Genomic DNA, 26,680 nt, shown 5'->3' with positions numbered 1-26,680 from the left:
GGAACCCAACCCCTGGTGGCAGTGGCATCACCAGTGTCACCACTGGGGCTGGCTGTGAGCCCTCAGGAAGTCCCAGACTGGACTCAACAGCAGATGGGAACAGGATTCAGCAGCTGCACTGCAGCTGGATCTTTGAACACATAGATCAGGACTGAAGGCAGAATGGCCAGTGAAGAAGAGATTGAGCCCTGGTGATCCCTTAGCTTTCTCCTGGAGATGCCATCCCCAGGATGCCATCCCTTCTTGGTCAGTTGAGGGTCACCTGTCCTGTCCACTCCTCCCCACAGCTGCCACCTCTGACTTCCTGCACCCCAGCACAGGGAACAAGCTGTAGCAGTGCCCTTGGTCTGCAGGGGAGCAAGTCCAAGGCAGAGCCATCTGCATCCCAACCCTTGGCAGGAGCTCTCCCCCTCAGCTTCTCGCTGCTAGGAGCAGCCCCTGGCTGTGCAAACCTGCCCTAAACTTCAGAAGGTGCCTCACAGAGCAGAGACTGAGATGGGAAGTCAAATCCCTGTCCAGAATCAGTTCTGGTCTAGCTCAAAGCAGAAGTTGGAGGTCATGTTCTGTGTAGGTGGCAGCCAGTTTTAGCTGCTCTGAATGCTACACAATGAGAATTGAGAAACCCAAGTCTAACAAAGCAGCACAGTGTGAGGATCACCCTGCTTCCATTTCTGCCTCTCCTCAGGTTCTCTAGGTGTGATGGCAGCCTGTAGGACAGATCTGATTCCCTCTGGAGAGCTGGTTTTCTGACTTCCCCACCCAAAGGTGGCAGGGCTTTGTTTTCAGTACACACAGAGCCCCCCTGGCTGTGTGGGTTAAGATGGGGAGAGTCTAAATCTGATAAGCATTGCCAGGAAGGAAAGAAGTAGTGTTGGGTTTTCCTTCTGAAGAAGATGGAGAGGTGAGGAAGTGGAGTACATCACATGGGGTTAGTGCCAGGAATGGGATGGTTGTTGTCAGTGGCCACAAGGAAGGAAGCCATCACAGGCTGAGATTGCTGCCAAGGGCATTCAGACAGAGCCTGAAGGAGATCTGACTCATGGCTGGGTCTGCAGGCAGCAGTGCCAGTAGTTAAGAGCTCTGTGAACCTTCCTCTTGTAAATTACACAGGGCTTCATGGACCAGAGAGTTTAGGGCTTTGTGGCTGTTTGTTTAGTCATCTCCATACCTGTTTGCACAGCCAGACAAGAATAGAACCCTAGAATGGCTCAGGTTGGAAGGGGCCTCAGAGATCACCTGCTCCAACCTCCCTTCCCCTCCTCTCAACTGGACTGGGTTGCTCAAGGCCTCATCCAGTCAGGTCTTGAACACCTCCAGGCAGGAGACATTCACAACTTTCTTGGGCAACCCATTCCAGAGTCTCACCACCCTCATACTGAAGAACTTCTTCCTCAGCTCCAGTCTAGCCCTGCTCTCCCTCAGCTTCAAACCCCCTTGGCCTGGCTCTAGACACCTTCAGGAGAAGTCCCTCTGCAGCCTTCCTGTAGGATCCCTTCAGGTACTGGAAGGCAGCTCTAAGGTCCTCCCAGGAGTCTTCTCTCCAGCTCCCTCAGCCTGTCCTCACAGCAGTGCTGCTCCAGCCCTTGGATCACCTTTGTGGCCCTAGGCAACTTTTCCCTCCCTCTTCTTTCTATTTCCCTTCCTTGCTGGTTCCCCTGCCTGTGCCACATCCCCAGCAGGTAACTCATTGCTTGAGCCAGACTTAAGATGAAGGAAGGCTGAGTATTTGCAACATCCTGACCCCAAAAGATGCATTTAGGGAAGTTCTTCCCCATGAAGGTGGTGAGGCACTGGAACAGGTTGCCTAGAGAAGTTGTGGAGTCTCCAAGCCAGGAAGTATTCAAAGCCAGATTGGATATGGCCTTGGAGCAACTTACTCTCATAGGAGGTGTCCCTGCCCATGGCCCAGGGGGGTTGGAGTAGATGATTTCTGAGGTCCTTAATCCATTCTCTGTTGATTCAGTGATTACACAAGCAAAACATGGTGTGTCCCTGCCTTTCTGCTGCCTTAGGACATCAGGGAGGTGATGTCTTTGCTCCTGTGTCAGCACTTGGCTGCAGAGGAGGGTGGGAGGCACTTCAGGAAGCGCTGAAGATTGAGTTTGTCATTAAAGCTCTTCAGGAGGTTTTTTGCAAGATGAGGGAGGAGATTCCAAACTGAGTGACAGGCATTTGGCCACCTGTTGGTGTGGTTGGGCAGACACACTGCTGTTGAATGAGGTGGTGGTGTGTGAGGAGCTGGAGGGGAGGGGTTTGGCCTCAGAAGCCTTAAAGGTTTGAATGAAGTGCTGGGGCTGACTTCTCTGTCTGCAGGTTTGGGTGGATCACGGTGTCACAGCATTGTCACAGTTGGAAGGGACCTCAGGGATCAGCCAGTTCCAACCCCCCCTGCCATGAGCAGGGACACCTCACACTACAGCAGGTTGCTCACAGCCACATCCAGCCTGGCCTTAGAAACCTCCAGGGGTGAGGCTTCCACCACCTCCCTGGGCAACCTGTGCCAGGCTCTCACCACCCTCATGAGGAAGGACTTCTTCCTAATGTCTAATCTAAATCTTCCCCCTTATAGCTTGGATCAATCCCCACCCCCAGTCCTATCACTCCCTGACACCTTAAAAAGTCCCTCCCCAGCTTTCCTGTAGGCTCCCTCACATACTGGAAGGCCACAAGAAGGTCTGCTTGGAGCCTTCTCTCCTCCAAATGAACAACCCCAAGTCCCTCAGTCTGTCCTCACAGCAGAGCAGCTCCATCCCACTGCTCATCCTCCTGGCCCTTCTCTGGACATGCTCCAGGATGTTCAGATCCTTCCTGGCACAGAGGCTGCAGAGCTGGGCACAGAGCTGCAGCTGTGGGCTCAGCAGAGTGGAGCAGAGGCAGAATCCCCTCCCTGGCCCTGCTGGCCACACTTCTGCTGCTGCAGGCCAGGCTCTGCTTGGCTCTCTGGGCTGCAAGTGCTCCCTGCTGGCTGCTGCTGAGCTTCTCAGCACCCCCAAGGTCTTTTCTTCAGGGCTGCTCTCCAGTCAGTCCCTGCCCAGCCTCTGGCAGTGCCTGGGATTGCCCTGAGCCACATCAAGTTGTAGTGATGCCTTCTGTGTCTGCAGGTCTGGGTGAGGCTGTGCTGATGCCTTCTGTGTCTGCAGGTCTGGGTGAGGCTGTGCTGATGCCTTCTGTGTCTGCAGGTCTGGGTGAAGCTGTGCTGATGCCTTCTGTGTTTGCAGGCTGGACACTGTCCTGTACCGCAAGTGTCAAGGAGATGCCTCCAGGCTCTGCCATACCCATGGCTGGAATGAGACCAGTGAGCTGATGCCTCCAGGGGCTGTTTTCTCCTGCTTGTACAGGCATGCCTACCGAACAGAGGAGCAAGGAAGGAGGGTAAGTGCTGGAGTGGCACCTACTGCTCTTTGATCTGTGATGAGGAGGGCTGGAGGGACCTCTGGAAGCAGCTGAAACTGCAGGAACTGACAAAAGCTACTTAAAAGCTACTTGCACTGCTGTTCAGCTGTGCCTTGGGGGTCTGTGGTGCTGTTGTGGTACTGTAAAATGGCCCCAGCGAGCTATGAGAAGGGGAAATGTGTCCTGAAAGTCCTGAGAACAGCCTGGCTCTGTCTGTTTAGGCACAGTGCAGGCCCTCCCCCTTGCTCTGCCCAAAGGGGAATGTGACTCCTTGTAGTGAGGGCACACAGCTGCAAAATGGGTTTGATGCAGGAAGGAGTTACTCAGTCATTCTATGATTATTCTGTGATTCTATGAAGGATTGCATGGAGGCCAATCACATCCTGGGTTGCATCAAAAGATGTGTGGCCAGCAGAGCCACAGAGGTGATTCTGCCACTTTGCTCTGCTCTGCTGAGACCTACCTGGAGTACTGTGTGCAGGTCTGAGACCTCACCTGGAGTACTGTGTGCAGGTCTGAGACCTCACCTGGAGTACTCTCTGCAGGTCTGAGACCTCACCTGGAATATTGTGTGCAGGTCTGAGACCTCACCTGGAGTACTGTGTGCAGGTCTGAGACCTCACCTGGAGTACTGTGTGCAGGTCTGAGACCTCACCTGGAATATTGTGTGCAGGTCTGAGACCTCACCTGGAGTACTCTCTGCAGGTCTGAGACCTCACCTGGAATACTGTGTGCAGGTCTGAGACCTCACCTGGAGTACTGTGTGCAGGTCTGAGACCTCACCTGGAGTACTCTCTGCAGGTCTGAGACCTCACCTGGAATACTGTGTGCAGGTCTGAGACCTCACCTGGAGTACTGTGTGCAGGTCTGAGACCTCACCTGGAGTACTCTCTGCAGGTCTGAGACCTCACCTGGAATACTGTGTGCAGGTCTGAGACCTCACCTGGAGTACTGTGTGCAGGTCTGAGACCTCACCTGGAGTACTGTGTGCAGGTCTGAGACCTCACCTGGAGTACTGTGTGCAGGTCTGAGACCTCACCTGGAGTACTCTCTGCAGGTCTGAGACCTCACCTGGAGTACTGTGTGCAGGTCTGGAGCCCTCAATAAAGGAAGGACCTGGACCTGATGGAGAGGGTTCAGAGGAGGCCCACAAAAATGATCAGGGGGTTGAAGCAGCTCTGCTACAAGGACAAGCTGAGGGAACTGGGGCTGTTCAGCCTGGAGAAGAGAAGGCTCCAGGGAGACCTTAGAGCAGCCTGCTAGGACCTGAGGAAGGCTACAGAGAGACTGTTTGCAAAAGGCTGTGGTGACAGGACATGGGGCAGTGGCTTCAAACTAGAGCAGAGCAGGTTTAGATTGGCTATCAGGAGCAAGCTCTTTACTATGAGGGTAATGGAACCCTTGGATCATCTTTGTAGCCTTCCTCTGGGCTAAATGTTAGGATGGATGTGAGGAAGTTGAGTTCTTAGTGGAACAGGTTGCCCAGGGAGGTGGTTGAGGCCTCATCCCTGGAGATATTCAAGGTGAGGCTCAACAAGGCTCTGGGAGGCCTGGTCTGGTTGAGGATGCCCCTGCTGAGTGAATTGGACAGGATGACCTTTGGAGGGCCCTTCCAACCCAGACCATTCTGTGGTTCAATGGAAAGAGTTCCAATCCCAGCTTTCCTGGGCTGCTTCTAAGGAAGCTTTGAGCAGAGCTGAGATTACACTCCCATGAAATTCTGCCTCTTGGAATAAACCATGTTGGAAGAGGCCTTCAAGATCATCCAGTACAACCCATGAACCAATCCAACACCACCTAAACAACTCAACCATGGCACCAAGCACCCCATCAAGTCTCCTCCTGAGCACCTCCAGGGATGGGGACTCCACCACCTCCCCAGGCAGCACATCCCAATGAGAATCACTCTTTGTAGAACTTCCTCCTAACATCCAAACTAAACCTCCCCTGACACAGCCTGAGACTGTGTCCTCTTGTTCTGGTGCTGCCTGCCTGGGAGAAGAGACCAACCCCCACCTGGCTACAACCTCCCTTCAGGGAGTTGGAGAGAACAATAAGGTCTCCCCTGAGCCTCCTCTTCTCCAGGCTAAGCAGCCCCAGCTCCCTCAGCCTCTCCTCACAGGGCTGTGCTCCAAACCCCTCACCAACTTCATTGCCCTTCTCTGGACACCTTCCAGCAAGTCTTTCCTAAACAGAGGGGCCCAGAACTGGCCACAGGCCTCAAGGTGTGTCCTGAGCAGTGCAGTGTACAGGAGCAGAATGACCTCCCTGCTCCTCATCATGTAAAGCAGCAGCTCTGGGCTCTGCTCAGCGTGCTTGTGGTGTCTTTGAAGAAGGCAGAATGGATCTGGGCCGCTGCCTGCACTCTGCAGTCCACCACAACCACGGCTGCTTGGTTCAGAGCTGCTCTTTTCGAGTTTGCTTGCAAAGCACTCCCTTGAAAGCTGCTGGCTGCTTGGTTCCCTTTCTTCTGACCCTGGAGTGGGCCCAGCCTCCAGGAATGGGTGGATTTACACAATGGCCTGGCTTAAAAATTCATTTCCTCAGCTTGATTTGAAAGGCCTTTCCGTGGCAGAGGTCAAGTATTGATTGAAAACATCTCCCTTTTAGGCATAACATTTGAATTTCTTTTCCTTTTCAAGCAGTTTCTTACTCTGCTGAGCTGAGGCCTTTTTTTCTCTTTGTAACTGCATTTTATATTGGTGCTGACCAAAGCAATCAATAGCCACCCTGCAAAGAATCTATCAGGGAGGGAAAAGGCTTTTTTAAGTGTCTTTCCCTCCCCCCCCCTCCTGTGGAATGCAGGCTAAGGGAACAGCTGGCCCTTGGCAATTTGAAAGCAAGCTCCCCCACAGCAAACTGCTGGCCAAGCTGTCAGCCCCTGGCTTGGATGGGAGCAGCACTCTGAGCTGGGTTAGGAACTGGGCTGAGCCCAGAGAGTGGTGGTGAATGGTGCCACAGCCAGCTGGCAGCCAGGCACCAGTGGTGTGCCCCAGGGAGCAGTGCTGGGGCCCATCCTCTTTAACATCTTCATGGATGATCTGGAGGAGGGCATTGAGTCCATCAGCAGTAAATTTGCAGCTGACAGCAAGCTGGGGGCAGGAGTTGAGCTGTGAGAGGGGAGGAGAGCTCTGCAGAGGGACCTTGCCAGGCTGGGCAGATGGGCAGAGGCCAAGGGCAGGAGATTGAACACATCCAGTGCCAGGGGCTGCACTTTGGCCACAGCAACCCCAGGCAGTGCTACAGGCTGGGGGCAGAGTGGCTGAGAGCAGCCAGGCAGAGAGGGACCTGGGGGTGCTGGTTGATGGTAAGCTGAGCATGAGCCAGCAGTGTGCCCAGGCAGCCAAGAGGGCCAATGGCATCCTGGCCTGCATCAGGAAGAGTGTGGCCAGCAGGAGCAGGGAGCTCATTGTGCCCCTGTACACTGCACTGGTTAGGCCACCCCTTGAGTCCTGTGTCCAGCTCTGGGCTCCTCAGCTTAGGAAAGAGGTTGACTTGCTGGAACGAGTCCAGAGAAGAGCAACAAAGCTGGTGAGGGGTTTGGAACACAAGCACTATGAGGAGAGGCTGAGGGAGCTGGGGTTGCTTAGCCTGGAGAAGAGGAGACTCAGAGGTGACCTTATCACTCTCTCCAACTCCCTGCAGGGAGGTTGGAGCCAGGTGGGGGTTGGTCTCTTCTCCCAGGCAGCCAGTACCAGAACAAGAGGACACAGTCTCAGGCTGTGCCAGGGGAGGTTTAGGCTGGAGGTTAGGAAGAAGTTCTACACAGAGAGAGTGATTGCCCATTGGGATGTGCTGCCCAAGGAAGTGGTGGAGTCACCATCATTGGAGGTGTTCAGGAAGAGACTTGATGGGGTGCTTGGTGCCATGGGTTAGTTGATTAGGTGGGTTGGATTGGTTGATGGGTTGGACACGATGATCTTGAAGGTCTCTTCCAACCTGGTTTGGTTTATTCTAAATAAAGCTGTATTCTAAACAAGAGGACACAGTCTCAAGCTGTGCCAGGGGAGGTTTGGGCTGGAGGTGAGGAGAAAGTTCTTCCCAGAGAGAGTTGTTGGCCATTGGGATGTGCTGCCCAGGGAGGTGGTGGAGTCCTCATCCCTGGAGGTGTTCACGAGGGGATTGGATGTGGCACTTGGTGCCATGGTCTAGTCCTGAGGTCTGTGGTGCCAGGTTGGACTCCATGATCTTTGAGGTCTCTTCCAACCTTGGTGATACTGTGAGACTGTGCTCTGGGATTGCTGGTGGCTCCTCAGTGCTTGACCTGACAGCACCTTGTTTGCACTGGCTGGGTTTAGAGATTCCATCTGCTGAACTGCTGCGGGTGCCCCTGCTTTAGCAGGAGGGTTGGGCTAGCTGACCTCCAGAGGTCCCTTCCAGCCCCCCTCCCTGCTGGGATTGTGAAAAGCCTCTTTGTCCTCCTTGCAGCTATCTCGAGAGTGCAGAGCAGAGGTGCAGAGGATCCTCCACCAGCGTGCCATGGACGTGAAGCTGGACCCAGCCCTTCAGGACAAGTGCATGATTGATCTGGGGAAGTGGTGCAGTGAGAAAACAGAGACAGGACAGGTACTGCATGCAGGAACACTGCTGATTGATTTGCAAAGCTGGAGGGGTGGGAAGGGGAAGGCCAAAAGGAGGCTAAAGAGACATCTTGTCTTGAGCTGTCTCCCTCTAGCTGAGAACAGATTAACAGTGAGTGCAGTTTGAAATGTCATCTGTGTGAGACAGGGGTGGAGGTGATGGCAAGAAGCTTTGCACCTCCTGCATGGCTTCAGTAGGTTCCAAAGTGGCATCAGAGAGGGGAAGAGGGTAGTTAAGAAGCAGGGCTTCAATGAAGCCACCCCACCCTGCCTTGCATTTGTGATGCTCTGTTAGAAGCTTGACATTCCCCACATAAACTTTATCCCATTTCCATTTGGCAAATGCTGACATGCTTCCTGTGTTTATCCAGAGCTCAGCTCACATCTGCTGCTGCTTAGCAAACTTTCAGCAGAGGCTTTCATGTTCAATGGCTGTGTCCTAGCAGAGCTGGAGGGGAGGAGCATCCCCCTGCAGACGCAGCAGAGCACACACCATTGTCTTTTGGAAGTGCCCACTGTAGATTGTCCTTTGGGCAGTGAAATCTCCTCCACAAGGTTATGTGAGGGGGCAAATTCGATGTGATAACCCAGAAGTGACACAGCAGCAGCTTTGAGGACGAGCAGTAACGTGCCAGAGCAGCACTCACAATCACTGCTGTGGGCTTGTAGTGATAGGATGAGGGGCAATGGCTTTGAGCTGGAAGAGGGGAGGTTGAGACTGGAGATTGGAGGAGGAGAGATTGAGACCTGAGATTAGAAAGAAATTCTTTACAGTGAAGGTAGTGAGACACTGGCACAGGTTGCCCAGGGAGGCTGTGGCTGCCCCCTCCCTGGAGGTGTTCAAGGCCAGGCTGGATGAGGCCTTGAGCAACCTGGGCTGGGGGGAGGTGTCCCTGCCCATGGCAGGGGGTTTGGAACTGTGTGATCTTGAAGGTCCCTTCCAACCCAAACCATTCTGTGGTATATGTGTTCTGGGAGTGGGATTAAGTGAGGTGTAGGACTTTGCAAGGAGCAGAGCAGCTTGACATGTGTTGCAGGTTTTTCAAGGTGGGTTCTTAGGTGACACACTGAAATGTCTGATCTTCTAGGAGCTGGAATGCCTTCAGGACCATCTTGATGACTTGGTGTCTGATTGCAGAGACATAGTGGGAAACCTCACTGAGCTGGAGTCTGAGGTGAGCAGAGTTCAGCCTGGCATCAAGGGAATCTTTGGGCATGTCTACTCAGAATCATTTTGGTAGTGGTGGAAGATAGGGAGGTTAGGGTAGCTGCAGAAATGCAGCTCTCTAGGATCAAGCAGAGACCATCCATTCTACCCTCTGCTGGGTAAGTTTTCATATGGGATTCTTGAGGAAGGCAATTGAATTCAGTGTCCAGGTTTGGAGCCCTCAACACAGGCAGGACCTGGACCTGATGGAGCAGGTCCAGAGGAGGGCCACGAAAATGATCAGGGGGTTGGAACACCTCTGCTACAAGGACAGGCTGAGGGAGCTGGGGGTGTTCAGCCTGGAGAAGACTTCAGGGAGACCTAAGAGCAGCCTTCCAGTACCTGAAGGGGGCTACAACAAGGATGGACAGAGGCTATATTTACAAAGGCCTGCAGAGATAGGATGAGGGCTGGCTAGAGAAGGGGAGGTTTAGATTGAATGTTAGAAACAAGTTCTGCACCATGAGGGTGGTGGGACACTGGAACAGGTTGCCCAGAGAGGTGGTTGAGGCCCCAGCCCTGGAGATATTCAAGCTTAGGCTCAACAGGGCTCTGGGCAGCCTGATCTGGCAGAGGATGCTCCTGCTGATTGCAGAGGGAGTTGGCCTGGATGACCTTTGGAGGTCCTTTCCAACCCAGACCATTCTGGGATTTAAGGCTGTTGAGGACATTTCCTGTGCTTAAAATCACTTGTGGCACTGAAGCTAAGGCTTCTTGCAGAGGTAACCCAGTTACCTTTAGCAAGAGCCAAGAGATGTCATGGGATTGCATTTTGTGGTCTTGCTTTCAGGTAGTTTTGAATGCCACACAGCAGCTTCCTTCCCCCTGTCCCTCCAAACTTCTCAAGAAGTAGCAGCCACATGCATCATTAGAGGGTTTCAGTGAGGTCAGCAGCTTAACTGTCTGTGAAATTTCATCTTCTGTCTGTCTTGCCCCAGATTTCTTCCCTGGATCTCTTGACATTTACACTGTGCCCCCAGGGAAGGCTTCCTTCTGGTGGTTCCAAAATGGTTTGCTCAGAACAATCATTACCCTTTCAACTCCTGCCTAGGTTTAAGTTGATTGCCAACTGGATTCTGCACCAGTGAGGGAGGGGAGACACTGGCACAAGTTGCCCAGGGAGGTTGGGGTTGCCCCCTCCCTGGAGGTGTTCAAGGCCAGGTTGGATGAGGCCTTGAGCAGCCTGGGCTGGTGGAACCCTGTCCATGGCAGAGGGGTTGGAACTGGATGATCTAAAGCTCATTGAAGTCAAGGTTCTTAAAGTCAACTCTCTTCCAACCCACTCCAATCTATGAATTGAATTATCTAAGTGAGGAGGTTCTGTGGGGACCAGGCTCTCCCCTTAAGCTGGAAAGCTTCTCTTGCATTTGCCATGTTGTTGGCAAGAGTGAACCCTAGGATTTGCAGAAGTGCAGGGCAAGGCTGTCTGGATGACATGTTTCCAAGCCTGTACACTGGGTTGAGTTCAAGTTGTGGTCAGAGATGAAATGAAATGTTGCATCTTCCCTGCAGGACATTCAGATTGAAGCCTTGCTGATGAGAGCCTGTGAGCCCATTATCCAGACCTTCTGTCATGTGAGTGCTCTGTAGCAGTGTGAATGTTTGGGGGGGCAGAAATCACTCTGTGGGAAAGGAGGGGGAGGGCTCTAGGATTGGTTCTTGGTGTAGTTGCTCAAAAGTAAGGTTGGAGGTAAGCAGTTAAAAAAACCTCTTTGATTAAACCACTTGCAGCCCAGGAAGCCAACCATATCCTGGGCTGCATGGGGAGAAGTGTGGCCAGCAGGTCAAGGGAGGTCATTCTCCCCCTCCACTTCACTCTGGTGAAACCCTACCTGGAGCACAGCAGAGCCTGGGCTGCAGCAGCAGAAGTGTGGCCAGCAGGGCCAGGGAGGGGATTCTGCCTCTCTGCTCCACTCTGCTGAGCCCACAGCTGCAGCTCTGTGCCCAGCTCTGCAGCCTCTGTGCCAGGAAGGCTCTGGAGGGGCTGGAAGGTGTCCAGAGCAGGGCCAGGAGGCTGAGCAGAGGGCTGGAGCTGCTCTGCTGTGAGGACAGACAGAGAGAGTTAGGGTTGTTCAGTCTGGAGAAGAGAAGGCTCCAGGGAGACCTTCTGGTGGCCTTCCAGGATCTGCAGGGGGATGCAAGAAAGCTGGAGAGGGACTTTTTAAGGTGTCAGGGAGTGATAGGACTGGGGGGGGGATGGAGCAAAACTGGAAGTGGGTAGATTCAGATTGGATGTTAGGAAGAAGTTCCTCCCCAGGAGGGTGGTGAGAGACTGGCCCAGGTTGCCCAGGGAAGTGGTGGAAGCCTCATCCCTGGAGGTATTTGCAGCCAGGCTGGATGTGACTGTGAGCAACCTGCTGTGGTGTGAGGTGTCCCTGCCCGTGGCAAGGGGGATTTGGAACTGGCTGATTCTTGAGGTCCCTTCCAACCCTGACGAGTCTGTGATTCCTAACCCAAATATTCTTAGCTCCACCTGCTACTGCTGCTGTTGTCAGAGCTCCAGCACAAAACCCCAGAGGTTTAGGGTGACAGTTGCCCTCTAATTGGGAAAATCACTGGTTTTGTGACTTAAAAAGTCAGCTTTTCCTTCTCCCTTGCCCACAAGTGGTGCTTTCAGCCACTGGGCTCTGTACGACTGCTCAGCATTACTGAAACCACTTCTTAAGATGCTCTGGGACCGAGTAGCAGCCACACAGCAGTGAAGGCACTTAGCTGTGGTACTTCATGGAAGCACTGAGGCTCTGCAGCATGTTCTCCTGAGTCCCAAGTGTGTCTGTGTGCCTGAAATGACTTTGCTGGGCTACACCTTTAAATCCTTGCGTGGTACACCTCGTGGGTGGCGAGTTAATGGCGAGTGCAAGCTCCCAGTTGAGTGGAACTGGAAATTGCATTATTTCCTTGTCACAGTGGGCCAAAGGTGCATGGAGATCAAAAAGAAAGCCGTGTCTCAAGCCTTTCATCTCTTTCTTCAGGAGGTTGCAGATAACCAGATTGATTCTGGGGACCTGATGGAGTGTCTGATACAGAACAAACACCAGAAGGAAATGAACGAGAAGTGTGCAATTGGAGTTACTCATTTCCAGCTGGTAAGCAGCCCTCTCCCTCCCTTAGCAGGGGAAGCCTGGTCCTTGCTGACAGGAATTAGCTCCTTCTGAACCCCCTCCTTCTCTCAGATTGATTTCCTCACTGTTTAAAGTGCTCTTGTGAGTTTCAGCCACTTGTGTGCCTGGTCACAAATGGTCGTTTCTGGAGTTCCCTCTACAGCTCCCTGGAAGCAGCTTGCAGTGAGGTTGGGGTTGGTCTCTTCACTCCAGTCTCAGGTGATGGAAGGAGAGGAAATGGCCTGAAATTGTGCCAGGGGAGGTTAGGCTGGAGAGGAGGGAAAATTTCTTGGATGCAAGAGTGGTCAGAGACTGACAGAGGCTGCCCAGGGAGGTGGTGGAGTCTCCATGCCTGGGGGTCTTCAAGAAATGTGTGGCCATGGCACTTGGGGGCATGGTTTGATGGCCATGGTGGGGTTGGGTTGCTGGTTGCCTGGATGATCTCAGAAGGCTTTTCCAGCCCAAACAATTCTGTGATTCTCTGATTTATTTCTCCTTCCTTCCTGGTGCATGGTAGCTGGAGTCTCAGCTTCTTCAGCAGCCCAGGGTTCCCCTTACTTACAGAATCATGGAGTCATTTGGGTTGGAAATGACCTTTAAGATCATCCAGTCCAATCATTCTCTAAGTCTGCCAAGGCTGATGCTAAACCATGGCCCTCAGCACCACATAGTATCATCATAGTATCATTCAGGGTTGGAAGGGACCACAAGGATCATCTAGTTCCAACCCCCCTGCCATGGGCAGGGACACCCCACACTACATCAGGCTGCCCACAGCCTCAGCCAGCCTGGCCTTAAACACCTCCAGGGACAGGGCCCCAACCACCTCCCTGGACAACCCATTCCAGGCCTTCACCACTCTCACGGGGAAGAACTTCCTCCTCACCTCCAGCCTCAATCTCCCCACCTCCAGCTTCCTTCCATTCCCCCTACTCCTATCACTCCCTGAGATCCTGAGCAGTCCCTCCTGTAGCCCCCTGCAGATCCTGGAAGGCCACAATGAGGTCACCTGGGAGCCTTCTCTTCTCCAGACTGAACAGCCCCAACTCCTTCAGTCTGTCCTCACAGGAGAGGTGCTCCAGCCCTCTGCTCATCCTCCTGGCCCTGCTCTGGACACATCTGGACACATCTCTGCATCCTGTAAACACCTCCAGGACTGGGCAGTGAACCACCTCCCTGGGCAGCCTGTTTCAGTGTTTGAGAATCCTTTCAGTGAAGGAGCTTCTTCTAATGTCCAGCCTAAACCTCCCCTGGTGCTACTTGAGGCCATTTCCTCTGGTCCTATCATTTGTTACTAGGGAGAAGAGACCAACCCCTACCTTCCAGCAGCCTCCTCTGAGGTAGCTGGAGATAATAAATGCAGTAACAAGTTGTGGACAAAAGCATTTGGTGATTGTGGGATTCAACAAAGGGTCTCTTGGGCAGCACTTTTTTTTCCCTTCTACTTTTTTTTCCTGGGTTTGGTGGGTTTGCCCCTGGTTTAGGGGTTTTTTCCCCTCTTCTTCTGTTTTTTTTTTCCCTGTTCTTCTGGGTTTTTTTTCCCCTGTTCTTCTGGGGGCTTTTTCTCTGTTCTTCTGGGGGTTTTCTTGTTCTTTTGGGGTTTTTTCCCCTGTTTGGGGGGAGCTTTTCTCCTGTTCTTTTATGGTTTTTTCCCTGTTCTTCTGTGGGTTTTTCCCCTGTTCTTTTGGGTTTTTTCCCTGTTCTTTTGGGTTTTTTCCCTGTTCTTTTGGGGTTTTTTTCCTGTTGTTTTGGTGTTGTTTTTTTCCCCTGTTCTTTTGGGTTTTTTTCCCCTGTTCTTTTGGGTTTTTTTCCCCTGTTCTTTTGGGGTTTTTTTCCCTGTTCTTTTAGGTTTTTTTTCCTGTTCTTTTGGTTGGTTTTTTTTCCCTGTATAGGGGTGTTTTTTTCCCGGATCTTTGGGGCTTTTCCCCTGTTCTTCTGTGGGTTTGGTTTTTTCTGTTCTTTCGGGTTTTTTATCCTGTTCTTCAGGTTTTTTTCCCTGTTCTTACGTGGCTTTTTTCCCTGTTCTCTGAGGGGTTTTTTTCCTGTTCTTTGGGGGTTTTCCCCTGTTCTTTTGGGGGTCTCCCCCCCCCCCCCCCCCGTTTTTTCCAGTTCTTTGGGGTTTTTTCCCTGTTCGTCTGTGAGTTTGGTTTTTTCCTGTTCTTTCGGGTTTTTCTTCCTGTTCTTTGGGGTTTTTTCCCTGTTCTTATGTGGTGTTTTTTCCCTGTTCTTATGTGGCTTTTTTCCCTGTTCTTTTAGGTTTTTTCCCTGGTCTTTGAGGGGTTTTCCACCTGTTCTTTTGGGGTTTTTTCCCTGTTCTTTGGGTGTTTTTTTCCCCTGTTCTTTGGGGTTTTTTTCCCTCTTCTTTGGGGGATTTTTTCCCTGTTCTTCTGGTTTTTTTTAATTTCCTGTTCTTTTGGGGTTTTTCCCCTGTTCTTTGGGGTTTTATTCCCCTGTTTTGGGGTGGTTTTTTTCCAGTTCTTTGCAGTTTTTTTCCTGTTCTTCTGTGGGGTTTTTTTTCCTGTTCTTTTGGGTGGTTTTTTTCCTGTTATTTTAGTTGTTTTTTTTCCTGTTATTTTCTCTTTTTCCTGTTCTTTTGGGGTTTTTTCCCCTCTTCTTTATTTTTTCATTTTCCTGTTCAATGGTGGGGTTTTTTTTTCCTGTTCTTCTAGGGTTTTTTTCCCTGTTCTTCTGGGGTTTTTTTTCCCATGTTCTTCTGGGGTGTTTTTTTCTATGTTCTTCTGGGGATTTTCTTGTTCTTTTGGGTTTTTTTCCCCTGTTTTGTTTGTTTTTTTTTTCCTCCTGTTCTTTTGGTGTTTTTTTTCCCCTGTTCTTTGGGGGGGTTTCCCTGTTCTTTTGGGTTTTTTTTTCTCCTCTTTTGGGTTTTTTTTCCCAGTTCTTTGGGTTTTTTTCCCTGTTCTTATGTGGGTTTTTTTTCCTGTTCTTTTGGGGTTTTTTCCCCCCCTTCTTTGGGTTTTTTCCCCTGTTCTTCTGTGGGGTTTTTTTCCCTGTTCTTTTAGTTTTTTTCCTTTTATTTTTTCCCCCTGTTCTTTTGGGTTTTTTTCCTGTTCTTTTTTGGGTTTTTTTTTCCCCTGTTCTTTTGGGGTTTTTTCCCCCCATTCTTCCCTTTTTTTCCCTTTCTTGTTCTTCTTTTTAGTTCTTTTTTCCCCCCTAGTTTTTTTTCTTTCTTTTTTCCCTCCCTGATATTTTCTTTCTCTTTATTCCCTCTGGGTCTTTTTTTTTCTCTGTTTTTCCTCCTGTTTTTCCCTTTCTCTTTTTTCCTCCTGTCTTTTTCTTTCTCTTTTTCCCTCCTGGTTTTTTTCTTTCTCTTTTTTCCTCCTTTTTTTTTCCCTTTCTCTTTTTCCCTCCTGTCTTTTTCTTTCCCTTTTTCCCTCCTGTCTTTTTCTTTCCCTTTTTCCCTCCTGTCTTTTTCTTTCTCTTTTTCCCTCCTGTTTTTTTCCTTTCTCTTTTTTCCTCCTGTTTTTTTCTTTCTCTTTTTTTTCCCCTGTTCTTTTTGGGCTTTTGACCTTTTTTTCTGGTTTTTTTTTGGTTGGTTGGCCTTTTTTTTTTTTGGTTGCTTGTCTCTTCTTTCTCCAGGTGACCAAAATAATTCTCATCTCTCTCTTGCAGGTTCAAATGAAAGATTTTAGGTTCTCCTACAAGTTCAAGATGGCCTGCAAGGAGGATGTGCTGAAACTGTGTCCCAACATCAAAAAAAAGTAGGCAGCCCCTGAGCAAACAGCAATGTGATGGTATAAATACACATATAAATGTGTAACAAAGCTAGAGAACATTTCATGATAGGACAGCAAGCACTGGAGTTCCTCTAAAGGCTGAGTCTTTGGAGCCTTTGCTCTTGGTGACTGCAGGCACTAAAGGGCAGAGGCACTGCCTGCCTCTTTAAAGTGACTTCTGCTTTACTCTTGCACTCCAAGCCTGTCCTCTTTTCTTTTTCTTGCTCTGGGCATAACTAATGATTCCAATTAGTGGACTGCATGTCCCAGGGATGTTTTGTATCCTTGCTAGATTCATCAGCTTTAGATGCAGGCTGCTGTTCCAGTTGCTGACCTGGGAAGGGAAAACATCCTGCTTGTTTAAGCTGGTTTCTTCCCTTCAGTATGAAGGGGGAGGAGGGGAGGTTTAATGGCCTGCTGCAATGATGTAAGGCTGAATTACACCCAAGGTCAGTCCTCCTCCTGGCTAGCAAGGCCATTTGCATTTTATGAGAGAAATGCCCTTCCCATCATGCAAAAGGATTGCTTGCAATGCCACCTGAGATATTCTCACCTTCATCTGCTTCTGAGAGCAAGGAAAGCTTTGCTCAAGTGCTGATGTGACTTGAGAGCAGAGGCCTTGACAGGCAGGCTTGAGGTGGGACTTTTGGATACCTTCCTGCCTGCTGATTTAGGCACTCAATTCAGATTTAGGCTGTAGTTCAGGGTTAGACACTAAGATTTAGGATCTACTTCCCCCTGCTCTGGGTACTTAACTCCCCCTGCTCTGAGTGCTTAAACTTCCTCTGCTCTGGGCGCTTAACTGCTCCTTGCTCTGGGCGCTTAACTGCCCCTTGCTCTGGGCTCTTAACTGCCCCTGCTCTGGGTGCTTAACTGCCCCTTGCTCTGGGCTCTTAACTCCCCCTGCTTTGGGCACTTAACTCCCCCTGCTCTGGGCTCTTAACTGCCCCTGCTCTGGGCGCTTAACTGCCCCTGCTTTGGGCACTTAACTCCCCCTGCTCTGGGCGCTTAACTCCCCCTGCTCTGGGCTCTTAACTCCCCCTGCTCTGGGCGCTTAACTCCCCCTGCTCTGGGCTCTTAACTGCCCCTGCTCTGGGCACTTAACTCCCCCTGCTCTGGGCTCTTAACTGCCCCTGCTCTGGGTGCTTAACTGCCCCTGCTCTGGGCGCTTAACTGCCCCTGCTTTGGGCACTTAACTCCCCCTGCTCTGGGTGCTTAACTCCCCCTGCTCTGGGCTCTTAACTGCCCCTGCTCTGGGCACTTAACTCCCCCTGCTCTGGGCTCTTAACTCCCCCTGCTCTGGGCACTTAACTCCCCCTGCTCTGGGCTCTTAACTGCCCCTGCTCTGGGTGCTTAACTCCCCCTGCTCTGGGCTCTTAACTGCCCCTGCTTTGGGCACTTAACTCCCCCTGCTTTGGGCGCTTAACTCCCCCTGCTCTGGGCTCTTAACTGCCCCTGCTCTGGGCGCTTAACTGCCCCTGCTTTGGGCGCTTAACTCCCCCTGCTCTGGGCTCTTAACTGCCCCTGCTTTGGGCGCTTAACTCCCCCTGCTCTGGGCTCTTAACTGCCCCTGCTCTGGGTGCTTAACTGCCCCTGCTTTGGGCACTTAACTCCCCCTGCTTTGGGCGCTTAACTCCCCCTGCTCTGGGCTCTTAACTCCCCTTGCTCTGGGCGCTTAACTCCCCTTGCTCTGGGCACTTCACTGCCCCTGCTCTGGGTGCTTAACTCCCCCTGCTCTGGGTGCTTAATTGCCCCTGCTCTGGGTGTTTAAACTGCCCCTTGCTCTGGGGGCTTAACTCCCCCTCCTCTGGGTGTTTAAACTGCCCCTGCTCTGGTTGCTTAACTGCCCCTGCTCTGGGCACTTAACTGCCCCTTGCTCTGGGCACTGAACTGCCCCTGCTCTGGGTGCTTAACTGCCCCTGCTCTGGGTGCTTAACTGCCCCTGCTCTGGGTGCTTAACTGCCCCCTGCTCTGGGTGCTTAACTGCCCCCTGCTCTGGGCGCTTAACTGCCCCTTGCTCTGGGCGCTGAACTGCCCTTGCTTTGGGCGCTTAACTACCCCTTGCTCTGGGCGCTTAACTGCCCCTGCTCTGGGTGCTTAACTCCCCCTGCTCTGGGTGCTTAACTGCCCCCTGCTCTGGGTGCTTAACTGCCCCCTGCTCTGGGCGCTTAACTGCCCTTGCTTTGGGCACTTAACTACCCCTTGCTCTGGGTGCTTAACTCCCCCTGCTCTGGGCTCTTAACTGCCACTGGCTCTAGGCTCTTAACTGCCCCTGCTCTGGGCTCTCCCTCCCCCTCTCTGGGCTCTCCCTCCCCCTGCTCTGAGCTCTTAACTGCCCCTGCTCTGGGCTCTCCCACCCCCTGCTCTGAGCTCTAATTGTGCTGCATACAGAGGAAAGCTGTAGGCAGGCTGGGAAGAAGCAGAGACGCAGGAGGACTTTGTGTCTGGGTTCTGGGGGTGTGTTTCTCTGGCCTGGTGGATCTGCCAGTGCTCTGAGTTGCAGGGCAGGAGAGTGAAAAGCTGTCATGTGTCCTGCAGGGTGGATGTGGTGATCTGCCTGAGCACAACTGTGCGCAACGACACTTTGCAGGACGCCAAGGAGCACAGAGTCTCTCTGAAGTGCCGCAAACAGCTGCGTGTCGAGGAGCTGGAGATGGTAAACATGCATGAAACTCCTTCTCTGCCTGCCTGCCCTTCTAGCAAGGTCCTTCAGTTAAAGCTTCCTGGTTTGTCCCTCCTGCAAAAGTCAAAGGAAACTCATCTCTCTGTTGTAGTTTTCCCCCATTCTTCTCACAGCATGAGATGCGCTTGCCCTTCATGGCCTAAGGGAGGATTGTCTGCTTCAGTGCCTTAAACAGAGTCCCCTGAAGGCTAAGGCAAGCCTAAGGGTCATTGGAACCTCAGCTAGAAGTCATTATGACTGCAGAGTGGTCAGACTAGATGACCTGTAAAGGTCCCTTCCCATCCAAACCATTCCATGATTGCATGATTCCACGTTCAGTGGTGGATAGCAACAGGCCACACATGCTGGTGCTCTCCAAGTCCTTCAGGAGTGAGGAGAAGGCTTAATTTTACAGGCTGAGGAAACAAAGAGAAATGAAGAAACTTGACTCCAGCTGCTCCAAGTGGATGCATAGGAGTAATATTTATCCTGGGAGGCAAGGCTGCCTCTCAGCTTCCTGCTGTTGCAAGAAACTCTTTAAGGTCTTCAACCAGCAGATGTTGTTTGTTAAAGCTTCACTTGCAGCAGGCCCATATCAGAAGAGGCAGCACTCTTGCCTCTCTGTGGAGGATTTCAACTGCTGGGCATCACCAAAAGCAGGCAGCTTCATTCCCAGCCTCCAGATCACCCAACAGATGGGTGGCTGTTAATACCTCCTTTAGCTTTCATATTTTAGTGGTCTTGAATATTTGTGTTGATGCCCCCTTAGGAGGAGCCATGGCAAGAAGGCACCTGCTCCAAAACTCACTTGCAACCCTTTCTGCAGTGTCAAAAACCAACTGATCCACTGGGACCCTTAAGTTCAGAGGAACTGCCCTGCCTGTTTGGAGAGTTACTTGGGGCTTGTGGATAGAGGACTCTGGGTAATAGACCAACAATGCAGACAGAATGATGCCCATAAGCCAGCAATGTGCACTTGTGGCCCAGAAGGCCAATGACATCCTGCAGTGGATTAGAAGGGCTCTGGTTAGTAGGACAGAAAGGTTCTCCTCCTCCTCTACTCTGCCTTGCTGAGGCCACATCTAGAATGTTGTGTTCTGGGCCCCTCAGTTCAAGAAGGACCTCAGGGAACTGCTTGAGAGAGTCCAGTGCAGAGCCACGACAATGCTGAAGGCATCTCCCTGCTGAGGCAGACTGAGGGAGCTTGGAGCAGAGGAGTCTGAGGGGTGCCCTCATTCATGTTGATAGAGATGTGAAGGGATGGAGCCAGGCTCTGGTCAGGGATGTTCAAGGACAGGACATGGGGCAATGCTGGAGCAGAGGAGGTCCCACAGGAACAGAAGGAGAAACTCTTTCACTGGGAGGGTGTTGGAGCCCTGGAGCAGGCTGCCCAGAGAGGTTATGGAGTCTCCTTCTCTGGAGACATTCAAAACCCACCTGGATGCATTTCTGTGTGACCTCCCCTGTCTGATCCTGCTCTGGCAGGGGGGCTGGGACTGGATGATCTTTCAAGGTGCCTTCCAACCCCTAACATTCTGTGGTTCTGTGCATGTCATTTCATCCTGCAGACTGAGGATATCAGGCTTGAGCCAGAGCTGTATGAGGCCTGCAAAAGTGACATCAAGAACTACTGCCAAAACGTGCCCTATGGCAATGCTCAGGTAATGGCTTTTGCCCAGCATTTACAATTCCATTTCCACCTTCACTTCAGAAAACACTTTGAAGAACACTTCTGCCCCTGCAGGTGCAGCTTGAGACTCTCATTTGTTTTCTTTGTGGTTATCACCCAAAACCTTTCAGCAGTGTTTTGGAGCACTGTTATTTACTTTTAGCTCCTTCACAAGCTGGGTGAGTGCAGTGTTGTGAGCACTTAATTCTCTTGCAGTTAATGCTGGGTTTAAGCTACTAGCAGCTGGTTACTGCAGAGGCTGCTAAGGGTTTCTGCTAAAGATGGAGTTTGGGAGCCAGCAGCTAAGTGGAAGTGACCCTTTTCATCTCACCTCATTAAATCTTTGGGAGAAAAGATAAGCTTAAAGCATTAAAGTGAGTTTTAATCAGGTGTAGGGGTTGGGCACTTGCCTGCACAAACCAGGGGAAGGGAACCATTCAGGGAACACAGAGCTCTGCCTTTTGAGCAGCATGTGACAGAATCACATCAGAGTGTCCATTACAGGTGTAACAAACGAGGTGTTAGGTCATCACAACCCCAAAGACACCAACAGTCCTCCAAGTAACAAGTGACAGGGCAAGAGGAAACAGCTTCAGGTTGTGCCAGGAGAGATTTAGGTTGGACAGGAGGAACAGTTTGTTCCCTGAAAGAATTGACAATTGGAACAGGCTGGACAGGGCAGTGGTGGAGTTCCCATCTCTCAAGGGACTCAAAAGCTGTGTAGATGTGGTGCTGAGGGACAAGGTGGACAGGAGCAGGCAGTGTGAGCTTGCAGCCCGGAAGGCGAATCACAGCCTGGGCTGCATCCAAAGCAGCGCTGCCAGCACAGCCAGAGAGGGGATTCTGCCACTCTGCTCTGTTCTGCTCTGCTGAGACCTCACCTGGAGTACTGTGTGCAGCTCTGGAGTCCTCACTATAGGAAGGACCTGGACCTGATGGAGAAGGTCCAGAGGAGGGCCACAAAAATGATGAGGGAGTTGGAGCACATCTGCTATGAGGACAGGCTGAGGGAGCTGGGGGTATTCAGCCAGAGAAGAGAAGGCTCTGGGGAGACCTAATAGCAGCCTGCCAGTACCTGAAGAGGGCTACAAGAAGGCTGCAAAGAGATTGTTCCCAAAGGCCTGCAGGGACAGGACCAGGGGCAATGGCTTCAAACTAGAGCAGAGCAGATTTAGATTGGATGTTAAGAGCAAGTTCTTTACATGAGTGTGGTGGAACACTGGAACAGGTTGCCCAGGGAGGTGGTTGAGGTCCCTTCCCTGGAAATATTCAAGGTGAGGCTCAACAAGGTCCTGAGCAACCTGATCTAGCTGGGGATGTCCCTGCTGACTGCAGGGAGGTTGGACTGGATGACCTTTGGAGGTCCCTTCCAGCCCAGACCATTCCATGACTCTATATTATGGTTCTGTGGTAGAGTGATGATGTGGCAGTGCTTTGTTATCAGTTGGAATTGGTGATCAGAAAGGTCTTTCCCAACCCAGTCCTGTGATGCTGTGACTCTGATTCTCTGTTGTAGATTATTGAATGCCTGAAAGAAATCAAGAAGCAGTTGAGTACCCGCTGCCACCAGAAGGTGTTTAAACTGCAGGAGACAGAGATGATGGACCCAGAACTGGACTACACACTCATGAGAGTCTGCAAGCAGATGATCAAGGTAATGGTAGCTTGTCTTTTAAAGAGGGTGGGGTTGGGATGTAAGAGCTCTGTCTGCTCAAAGCTTCCCATAAAGGCTTGTACAGGGCTGCCGTGTTGTTTGGGATGTCCCTCTGATTCAGGCTGAGGGTTCTTCAGGGCCCTTCTCTTTCAACTTTGCCTGATCAAAGAACTAAGAAATGTCTCTTCCCAGCTGCCAGTAGAATTGTGGAGGAGGTCTGTGCTGAGGTTTCTAACACAGTTTTCATCAGGTTGGTTTGGATTTGAATTGGCTTTCAGCAAAGACTGCAGAGAGGAGAAGCATCTTGGGGTCGCTGCTGACCCGGTGCACCCAGGCTTTCATCAAACTCATAAAGAGGCAAAGTCAAGCAGAGCTTTAAATCAGAAGTGCTGGCTTGAAGTGGTACCATGTGGAAAGGATCACCCCTTGCAAGCCCTGAAACTCCAGTGTGTGTGGGCTGTAGGCTGTCCCCTGACTCCATGTTGTTCCCAAAGCTCAGCCTCTTGAGAATGTGTTCACTGCTCTCCTGCTCTGTAACAACAAAAGAGGCAATCTCACTTAAATGATAAGGACTGGAAGATGCCACAGCCTTATCTTACACCCACAGAGCGGCTTGGTGACAAAAATAAGCACATTAGGCTGAATTTTGGGTAAGCTGGCTGGCTTTGGGCTATCTCATTCAGGACAGGAGTGGGCAAATGAGTGTCAGTGAGGTGTTCCCTGCTTAAAAGATCCTCTTTTTACTTTCTAAAGTAAAAGGGAATGAAAGAAATTGGTGGCTGTCTCATGCAGGTTGGGCTGTTTCATGCGGGTTGGGCTGTAAGTTAAGAACAGGCAATAAAGGCAAATTGGTTTTGATGCTGCTAACACAAAGCTGGAGCCCAGAAGCCAATCAAGGCTGCATGGCTTAGAGCTTGCTCTCTAAGCGGGGGTACTCAAGGCCACGGTCCATTTGGAGAGGCCTCTTTAATAGATGTTGTGTTGGGGGAATGTGTCTGAATGCCTCTGGGCTGGGCAGGTCGTTATCCTCTCTTTTATGACCGCAGCTGGGACTTTGTTTCCCCAGCGCTTAGTGATGAAATGTGGGGGGTTTGGGGTTCTTTTTTCTAGCGGTTTTGTCCGGAGGCAGACTCCAAAAACATGCTGCAGTGTTTGAAGCAAAACAAGAACAGCGAAGTGATGGATCCCAAGTGCAAGCAGATGATCACCAAGCGCCAGATCACACAGAACACAGGTAGCCACTGCGGAAAGGGTGCTTCGGGCGCCTCAGCTGCTGAGGGGTTTGCATGACTGGAAGGGTGTTTTGTGGAATGGTTTGGGTTAAGAGGGGTTTTAAAGATCATCCAGTTCCAACCCTTCTGCCATGGGCAGGGACACCTTCCACCACACCAGGTAGCTCAAGGCCTCATCTAACCTGGCTTTGGAGCCTTGGCGGTTGCCGCTTTGGAGCCTCCACGGCTGCTGCTTTGGAGCCTCCGCACCTTCTGCTTTGGAGCCTCCGCAGCCACTGCCTTGGAACCTCCGCAGCTGCCGCTTTGGAGCCTCGGCGGCTGCTGCTTTGGAGCCTCGGCGGCTGCTGCTTTGGAGCCTCGGCGGCTGCTGCTTTGGAGCCTCGGCGGCTGCGGCTTTGGAGCCTCGGTGGCTGCGGCTTTGGAGCCTCCGCAGCCGCTGCTTTGGAGCCTCGGCGGCTGCTGCTTTGGAGCCTCCGTGGCTGCTGCTTTGGAGCCTCGGCAGCTGCTGCTTTGGAGCCTCGGCAGCTGCTGCTTTGGAGCCTCGGCGGCTGCGGCTTTGGAGCCTCGGTGGCTGCGGCTTTGGAGCCTTGGCGGCTTCCGCTTTGGAGCCTTGGCGGCTTCCGCTTTGGAGCCTCCGCGGCTTCCGCTTTGGAGCCTCCGCGGCTGCTGCTTTGGAGCCTCCGCAGCCGCTGCTTTGGAGCCTCGGCGGCTTCTGCTTTGGAGCCTCCGCAGCTGCTGCTTTGGAGCCTCCGCAGCTTCTGCTTTGGAGCCTCCGCAGCCACTGCCTTGGAACCTCCGCAGCTGCCACTTTGGAGCCTCCACGGCTGCTGCTTTGGAGCCTCCACAGCTTCTGCTTTGGAGCCTCCGCAGCCACTGCCTTGGAACCTCCACGGCCACTGCTTTGGAGCCTCGGCGGCTGCTGCTTTGGAGCCTCGGCGGCTGCTGCTTTGGAGCATCGGCGGCCGCTGCTTTGGAGCCTCTGCGGCCACTGCCTTGGAACCTCCGCAGCTGCTGCTTTGGAGCCTCCGCGGCTTCTGCTTTGGAGCCTTGGTGGCTTCTGCTTTGGAGCCTTGGCGGCTTCCGCTTTGGAGCCTCGGCGGCTTCCGCTTTGGAGCCTCCGCGGCTTCCGCTTTGGAGCCTCCGCGGCTGCTGCTTTGGAGCCTCCGCAGCTGCTGCTTTGGAGCCTCCGCGGCTTCTGCTTTGGAGCCTTGGTGGCTTCTGCTTTGGAGCCTTGGCGGCTTCCGCTTTGGAGCCTCGGCGGCTTCCGCTTTGGAGCCTCGGCGGCTTCCGCTTTGGAGCCTCCGCGGCTTCCGCTTTGGAGCCTCCGCGGCTGCTGCTTTGGAGCCTCGGCGGCTGCTGCTTTGGAGCCTCGGCGGCTGCTGCTTTGGAGCCTCGGCGGCTGCTGCTTTGGAGCATCGGCGGCTGCTGCTTTGGAGCATCGGCGGCCGCTGCTTTGGAGCCTCTGCGGCCACTGCCTTGGAACCTCCGCAGCTGCTGCTTTGGAGCCTCCGCGGCTTCTGCTTTGGAGCCTTGGTGGCTTCTGCTTTGGAGCCTTGGCGGCTTCCGCTTTGGAGCCTCGGCGGCTTCCGCTTTGGAGCCTCCGCGGCTTCCGCTTTGGAGCCTCCGCGGCTGCTGCTTTGGAGCCTCCGCAGCTGCTGCTTTGGAGCCTCCGCGGCTTCTGCTTTGGAGCCTTGGTGGCTTCTGCTTTGGAGCCTTGGCGGCTTCCGCTTTGGAGCCTCGGCGGCTTCCGCTTTGGAGCCTCGGCGGCTTCCGCTTTGGAGCCTCGGCGGCTTCCGCTTTGGAGCCTCCGCGGCTTCCGCTTTGGAGCCTCCGCGGCTGCTGCTTTGGAGCCTCCGCGGCTGCTGCTTTGGAGCCTCCGCGGCTTCCGCTTTGGAGCCTCCGCGGCTTCCGCTTTGGAGCCTCCGCGGCTTCCGCTTTGGAGCCTCCGCGGCTGCTGCTTTGGAGCCTCCGCGGCTGCTGCTTTGGAGCCTTGGCGGCTTCTGCTTTGGAGCCTTGGCGGCTTCCGCTTTGGAGCCTTGGCGGCTTCCGCTTTGGAGCCTCCGCGGCTTCCGCTTTGGAGCCTCCGCGGCTGCTGCTTTGGAGCCTCCGCGGCTGCTGCTTTGGAGCCTCCGCGGCTGCTGCTTTGGAGCCCCCGCGGCTGCTGCTTTGCAGGCTCCGTGGCTGCTGATTTGGAGCCTCTGCGGCTTCTGCTTTGGAGCCTTGGTGGCTTCTGCTTTGGAGCCTCCGCGGCCTCTGCTTTGGAGCCTTGGCGGCTTCCGCTTTGGAGCCTCCGCAGCTGCTGCTTTGGAGCCTCCGCGGCTGCTGCTTTGGAGCCTCCGCGGCTGCTGCTTTGCAGGCTCCGTGGCTTCTGCTTTGGAGCCTCCGTGGCTTCTGCTTTGGAGCCTCCATGGCCGCCGCTTTGGAGTCTCCGTGGCCACTGCTTTGGAGCCTCCGCGGCTTCTGCTTTGGAGCCTCCACAGCTTCTCTGGGCAACCTGTTCCAGGGCCTCACCACGCCCACTACAAGTGATTTCTTCCTAATGCCTACTCTAAATCCAGCTTCTTCCAGTTTAAAGCCATTGCCCCTCACTCATCCTGTCACTACAAGCCCCTGTCAAAAGTGCCTTCCCTGCTCTCCTGTAGCCCCCTTCAGGCACTGGGAGCCTGCTCTAAGGTCTCCTTGGAGATCTCTCCTCTTCTCCAGGCTGAACAGCCCCAGCTCTCCCAGCCTGTCCCCACAGGAGAGGTTATCCAGCCCTCTGATCATCTTCATGGTCTTCTCTGGACCTGCACTAACAGCTCCATGTCTTTCTTGTGTTGGGGGCTCCAGAACTGAGCACAGGTTGGGGTCTCAGGGGGGCAGAGCAGAGGTGCAGAATCCCCTCCCTCAACTTTGCTACGGTTTAATCTCCTTCCTGCTTGTCAGTGCAGACACTGACTTGATTCAGTGAGGTCCTTGATGGTCAGTGGATGTGATCATAGAATCAGGGAATCAATAATGTTGGAAAAGACCTCAGGGATCATCAAGTCCAACCTATCATCCAACACCATCTGATCAACTCAACCATGGCACCAAGCATCACATCCAATCCCTTCTTGAACACCTCCAGTGATTGTGACTCCACCACCTCCCTGGGCAGCACAGCCCAATGGCAAATTAGTCTGTCTGGGAAGAACTTTCTCCTCACCTCCAGCCTAAACTTTCCCTTGGGCAGCTTGAGACTGTGTCCTCTTGTTCTGGTGCTGCTTGCCTGGGAGAAGAGCCCAACCCCCACCTGGCTCCAGCCTCCCTTCAGGGAGTTGGAGAGAGCAAGAAGGTCTCCCCTGAGCCTCCTCTTCTCCAGGCTAAGCAACCCCAGCTCCCTCAGCCTCTCCTTACAGGGCTTGTGCTCGAGGCCTCTCCCCAGCCTCATCATTGGATCCACTTTATTCCTGAAGCTTCTGCCTCCCCA

General features: G+C 52.8%; 1 protein-coding gene across 3 annotated transcripts in view; it reads left to right on the top strand.

The window, feature by feature from the left end:
* The window catches only part of GLG1 (golgi glycoprotein 1), a 151,398-nt gene that overhangs the window by 108,574 nt on the left and 16,144 nt on the right, over positions 1–26,680 (top strand). For all 3 annotated transcript variants that reach the window (XR_010990849.1, XR_010990850.1, XM_068166531.1), the window contains exons 11-20: positions 3,219–3,372; positions 7,822–7,959; positions 9,062–9,148; positions 10,693–10,755; positions 12,153–12,266; positions 15,909–15,997; positions 18,551–18,668; positions 20,243–20,335; positions 21,860–21,997; positions 23,108–23,231. Coding sequence is in view for 1 of the 3 variants with exons in the window: in XM_068166531.1 (XP_068022632.1) it covers positions 3,219–3,372; positions 7,822–7,959; positions 9,062–9,148; positions 10,693–10,755; positions 12,153–12,266; positions 15,909–15,997; positions 18,551–18,668; positions 20,243–20,335; positions 21,860–21,997; positions 23,108–23,231 (1,118 nt within the window). In the remaining 2 variants the exon portion in view is untranslated. The remainder of the gene's footprint in view (positions 1–3,218; positions 3,373–7,821; positions 7,960–9,061; positions 9,149–10,692; positions 10,756–12,152; positions 12,267–15,908; positions 15,998–18,550; positions 18,669–20,242; positions 20,336–21,859; positions 21,998–23,107; positions 23,232–26,680) is intronic.

This window comes from Melanerpes formicivorus, unplaced genomic scaffold (assembly GCF_026170545.1).
Source record: "Melanerpes formicivorus ecotype bairdi unplaced genomic scaffold, bMelFor1.0.p_v2 SCAF_102, whole genome shotgun sequence".
NCBI classification, from domain to species: domain Eukaryota; kingdom Metazoa; phylum Chordata; class Aves; order Piciformes; family Picidae; genus Melanerpes; species Melanerpes formicivorus.
The sequence above is the reverse complement of the archived record's forward strand: the minus strand, read 5'-3'. Positions and strand labels throughout refer to the sequence as shown.